Below are 5919 nucleotides of genomic sequence, written 5' to 3'. Positions count from 1 at the left end.
AAGGGCATTGAACCTAAATTGTGAATAATCTCAAGCATTTAGAAAGTTGTAGTCATATCTTACAACAACGATGTATTTCGCAGTGCACAATGATTAATAAAAGATGAATTTCTTTGGTTTCTGTGGCATTATCCTTTGTGTTGAGAAATTGTTACCATTCTCTTCAAAAAGAAAAGTAAAATTAGTATATTTGAACAAAGATTGAAATGTAAGAAAAATACATGAAAAGGATTTTTCATAATGAGTTTCTAAAGGATATATCTTAGTGTCGACATTTACTATTTATCTTTCATTTACATCAAAATGACAGTCATACCAGAGTCTAAATTTGTAATCTCTTTACGAATGGAGAGCAAGTTATGAAAACTCAGTTTTCAATGACGGTAAGTGGTTTGAGAAATTGAAACCCCATTCTACTTAGTGCAAATTAACCTAATAGTGTATGGACGATTTGAAGAAAAAAAAACTAATTAAGTCAATCGACATCTACAAACTACTGTGCATATATGACAATGGGTTTTCCCATTCAGCTTCTGGAAGTGTAAATGTTTATGCCACAGCCAAATTAAGAGTCATGATACGCCCACACTATCAAGCTTGTCGGGCCAACGACCTGGAGTGCAGTGCTACAGCCCGTCACCAGGCTGCTTTAACAGATGGGCGTAGTTGAGTGAAATCTTCAGACAAATCACACGTTTTTTTAATATTTAGGGAATGCTATTCCAAGTCAGTGAATGTTAACCCGGTTCGTTTTTTCACATAAGAGGAAAGTGGAAAAACAAGAAAACCGAACCAAAATTCATATTTCAAAATATGAAGATAATGGAAAGGATTTTTGTTTTTCAAATACCAAGGATAGCACAAAAATGAAAAAGATTAGCTAAGTCTGACACGAAGTGTTCGAGTTATCTTTGTTCGGAGGATTTGAAACGGCCTATTCGTGCGAAATTCTTATGGGCATTTCTCACTACTGTAGCGTTTTCCTTCTTTCTTTATTTCTTTAACCCATTGAGGTTTACCTCAGAGCGAGGCAGCTTCACGCAACATACCTTGACTTTTCCCACTCTCTTAGTCTCTCATTGTAGAGCTAGAGCCATTTTTGTGTTATGTTTTATGTATTTTACTGTATACAGGGACATATCTGTCATATCACAGGCTTTGTCAATTCTGCAGTTGACTATAATTGTAGTTTAGGGTCCATATCAGCTCATTTTTTTATATACTCAGTGTGATAGAAGTATTGCTGTTTTAGGGGGGAGAAAAAACAACTTTATTTTTTCGTATTTATGTACTGCCATGAAAAAATACGAAACTACATATGTAACCATCCACAATGAAGATAACTTGAAGAGGTAGGGAAGAGGAAGGAAACTTGTGCTTATGACTGTGAGTGCCACAGTAAAAGGCTTCCCTACTGGCAGAGGGGCACATTGTAGACATTGGGCAAGGTTTGAGTCACCTTCCTCCTCTCGTTCAGTCTGCACATCCTTCATGTGCAGTATTTTGCTTAATATTATGGCAGATATAATAATTATGATTGCAATTGTCATCATTACTCACTCATTACTCATAACACAATAAAATAACAGTTATCCAAAGTCCCCGAACGTCATGACGCCTCTTGTCAGGCTAGAGCTCCTACGTCATTTATGACGAAAAGACACGTCACCCGTCGTTAATCCACTGCGTACGGGTGTCATGACATACATGACGTAGGAGCTTTGGCCTGACGACGGGCGTCATGACGTACATGACGTTCGGGGATTTTGGAATACTATGCTATTTTATTGTGCTATGAAAAAGGAATGAGTGATGATGGCTACTGCAGTCATAATTACTATAATTACCGTAATACCGTGCTAGTTTAACGTCCAAAACCTAGATGGCACCACTTTTTCCTAGCACCAGCAGGAGAGAGAGCCTTGAATGGCACCCATCCACGGTCTCTAGCAAGCACTGTCTCATAGAGCGATGGCACACACTAAGTTGATGAACCCTTGCTCAAAACTACCGCCGATGAAGGATGTGCAGGCAGAACGAGAAGAGGAAGGTGACTCAATCCATACCCAGTGTCTAAAATGTGCTCCTGTGCCAATATGGATGCCCTTCATTGTGGCACTCACAGTCACAAGCACAGGTTTCATTCCTCTTCTCTACCTCTTCTTGTTATCTTTATTGTAGGGGGTTATATGTTTCGTATTCGTTCATGACAGCACAAAAATACGAAAAAATAAAGTTGTCTTTTGTCCTCCCATAAAACAGCAATACTTCTATCACAATGAGTATAAAGGAAATAATGAGCTGATATGGATAATATACTACAATTTTAGTCAACTGCAGCACTAATAGAGCCTGTTATATGGCACATATAAGTCTCTAAACTCAATAAAACACACAAAAAATAAAACACAAAAACCGCTCTAGTTTTACAACGAATGACTGAAAGAGAGTGGGATGATTCAAATTAAATTGCTTCAAGCGGTCTCTCTCTAAAAATAAAACCTATCCTGGAGGTTGGGCAAGCAAATTTATCTCCGTCTGCAATGGGTTAAGGGTTAATATGTCTTCTTATTTATCATTACTGAAAAATATGAAATCCGCACTAAATTTCGTATTTTAAATTCTGATGAGTGGAAAAATAAAAGCTAGCCAACTTCCATGGTTCACATTGATAAAGATAGTACAAAATGAAAAATGCTTGCTAAATTTCTGTCAGGAAGGGTCAACTGGCGTTGTCTGGAGGATTCAAAACGGCCTATCAGCGCAAAATTCTTGATCAACATTTCTCATCGGTTCCTTTTTTTAAATCATTATCATTATATGTATGAAGTTGAAGAATTTTCATAAAACGCCTCAACCCTACTTCCCGTCCTATTATTTTGTTCCCCACAAGAAAAAAACATTTCAATTATAATTTCTTGGGTGTGTGGTGCAGAGTCGTGTGAATGTGTATATGTGATATAATTACACGTGTATGATGTAGGTATTTTTGTGATTGTAAATACAATATGTATTCTTTTGCCTATCATTATCCTCATTCATCTAATTACCTCATACTCCTCTATGTAAGCATAGAAAAGTACAAATCAAGAACCAATGAAAACAGAAAATGTGTTATTATGGAAAAGTATTTAGTAGGACAAATTGCAAAATCTGGAAATTTTGGCAGGCAGGTTTTATCACACATTCGGCACTGAATTTCAAGATAAGAGAATTGTAGTGAGGAAGATATGATTTGAAACATTTTTTTTTTTTCTAATATTTCATAATGTCCCAAAACTTCTGATTTGTCTTTTACCCAGGATACCCTAGAGATTGTGCACGGTTGAAGCCAGTTTTTAAACCTTGTATTTTTTGTCTTAATAAAATGTCGAGTCATGTTTTTAATATTATGATCGTGGTTTGGGTTTTCTGGGTCAAATGGCGGTTTGAAGACTATCGTTCAACGATTATATTAAAAAAGGGAGTATATTTGATCGATACAAATATACAAACACTCCCTCATATACTCACGCACGTACACGCGTAGAAATATAAAGTAAAGGAGAAATTTCAAAACTAAATGGAGGATTACAGTCTGGGAAGAAGTGACCAAATAGTTAGGGAATGCTTCTTTGGTGCTCTTCCGAGTGTTTTTGTTAACAAGGCTTTTCACTTCAAGCTGTAGATATTGAGATAAATAAATAATGTTATTATGTAGGTATTCATGCATGTGTGCAGATATATAAACCTTTATATAGACGATACAGATTGTCTATCGGAAATGTTGTCAATTTTAGATCAAACGTTTGGTGTGGTCAAATACATTTTTTCACACGCATGCGACGCAATGCCTAGTCTTTCGATGCAATTAATCCCATTAATTTCCCTCTTGAAAAAGTATATCTATCATCTAAAAAAATATTTTCAACTGAATTCCCATTAAGAGCAAGACGAGGTGGCCGAGTGGTTAAGGCGTTGGACTGCTAATCCAATAGGGTCTCCCTGCGTGGGTTCGAATCCCATCCTCGTCGCAATCCTGTGTAAGCCTTTTCAGGAATGCCATGTCAGTCATGACATATCATTACACAATCCGTAATACTATGAAATTACATTAAATGTAAATGTGACCCGGGATGGATGAACTCATCAGATTTGTATGGTCCGAAAATATGAAAGTCTTATCGATTAATGACGGACTTTGTATTTCTAACTAGCACAGTCATTAGAAATAAATGATAGAAAGTGCGGAGAGGGGGAGGACAGCATTAAGGGAACAGATATAGAGAGACAAGGAGAGGAAATACATAAATAGGTAGACAGATCGATATAGACAGAGAGATAGAACATGTATAGGTGTGTGTGTTCTGAGAAAGAGCGAGAGTGCGAGAGAGAGAGAGTGAGTGAGGGTGTGAGTGTTAATGTTAATTTGAAAAACAGTTGACGTATTTGCAAAATTATAAATTAGACCATATGAATAATTCTTCATGTGATCGAGACGGGGGGGGGGGGGGTTCATATGATTTAAGGGACTACGTGTGTGCTGCAACTCTACCTACCGTGGGAAGTCAGGTAGAGTAATTCTGTCTTGTCTTGCCGTGCAAATCAGGCCAGGCCTTCATTTCCGTATCGTACAGAGACCACATTTACGGCAGAAGGTTCTTTTCTAGTTATTAACCGGCTTAAACAACGCGTGCTGTTGAAAACCAGTGGCCAGTGTTTCACTAATACATATGATAACTTTATGTGCTCATATTGCTCTACTCAAAAACTCTTTGTAATACCATATATACACGTGATTTTTCTACTAATACTGTCTCCCAGTATACACAGTGAATCAGTATCATGATGTCTCCTTTGATTCATATATCTTACTCTTTGAAATAATTGTTGGGTGAGATTCTGTATATGATCCGATCTGGTTTCCCTAGTCATATTTCAAAAAAAAAAAAAAAAAAAAATAGAAAGACTTATTACAAATAAACATATAATGCTCAAGTCGTAATTTTGCAAATGACTGTACGGTACCTAATTTAATGCATGTGCTGAAAACTACCAGAAATTTCCAGTGAAAGCAAGGAAGATGAACATAAGGACATTTATTATTTCTGATGAGTTCCTGGCAATTCTCTCTTTCCTTCCTGCATGAAATGCAAATAATCATTGACACGGTAAACACGCTAACCTTCGCCTCAGTCGCAATCTTTGTTCATCTCAGGTCAGTGAAGATGAGCAAATATGGAACAATAATAGAACCAGAATTCATATATCTGTCTAGGGCACAAGACCGACCATGGACGGCCAGTGTCCATTTACGAGTAGCGTTTTAACCATGGCAGGAACTACATTCCTTCAAACGTTCTAGCGGGCAAGAACTGGAAACCTTTCGATTGTGGAACACAACAAATAAAACAGTGACAGATACATAAATTACCATGAAACGTAAACGGAATTAAACTTGAGTGATTTTTTCATATCATTTACTAATTTATTATACAGTTATAGCTGCTACTCCAAAGTACCTCGTTTCCAGCTTTAATCTTGCACTGCAAAGAAAACAAATCCTTTTATTGGTATAAATGGAGCTATATAAGACTATATAAGAGAAGAGAGTATAGCAAAGCTATTGCAAAGGGTAGTATCATCCTGCTGTTTGTATTTTTGCCACACCAGTCTGGCAGTAGGAAAGGAAGAAAGATGTCGGATATTTACCAAAAGGATTTCATCAAAGCAGTGTTCCAAATTCATCACCTACAGGCAGAGAGCAAAAGGCATATTTGAAGGACTTGAAGTTTCTTTTCACTTTTTGAATGGTATCCATACTATTAAAATGGTCATCACAGAAGTTCCTACCTGCAGTATGAAAAAAAAAGAGCAGCTGATTCTTTACTAAGGAAAATGAGAATTTCCTCACGACCAAGTTCAAAATCAAGAAGCTAC

General features: G+C 36.8%; 1 protein-coding gene and 1 non-coding gene across 2 annotated transcripts in view; both read left to right on the top strand.

The window, feature by feature from the left end:
• LOC122251091 (UTP--glucose-1-phosphate uridylyltransferase) overlaps window positions 1-3329 on the top strand; it is a 22377-nt gene extending 19048 nt beyond the window's left edge. The window contains exons 12-14 of the mRNA XM_086549249.1: window positions 531-662; window positions 2984-2997; window positions 3303-3329. Coding sequence (XP_086405375.1) covers window positions 531-662; window positions 2984-2997; window positions 3303-3329 — 173 coding nt within the window. The remainder of the gene's footprint in view (window positions 1-530; window positions 663-2983; window positions 2998-3302) is intronic.
• Window positions 3330-3931: 602 nt separating this feature from the next.
• Window positions 3932-4013, top strand: TRNAS-GCU (transfer RNA serine (anticodon GCU)). The gene has a single exon. It is a non-coding gene; the product is annotated as a tRNA-Ser (tRNA).
• Window positions 4014-5919: the final 1906 nt, after the last annotated feature.

The sequence above is a fragment of the Penaeus japonicus genome, unplaced genomic scaffold (assembly GCF_977035675.1).
Source record: "Penaeus japonicus unplaced genomic scaffold, GWHDUDI00000001_assembly GWHDUDI00000022, whole genome shotgun sequence".
In the NCBI taxonomy this organism is placed as follows: Eukaryota; Metazoa; Arthropoda; class Malacostraca; order Decapoda; family Penaeidae; genus Penaeus; species Penaeus japonicus.
This window is presented reverse-complemented; position numbering and strand designations above follow the sequence as displayed.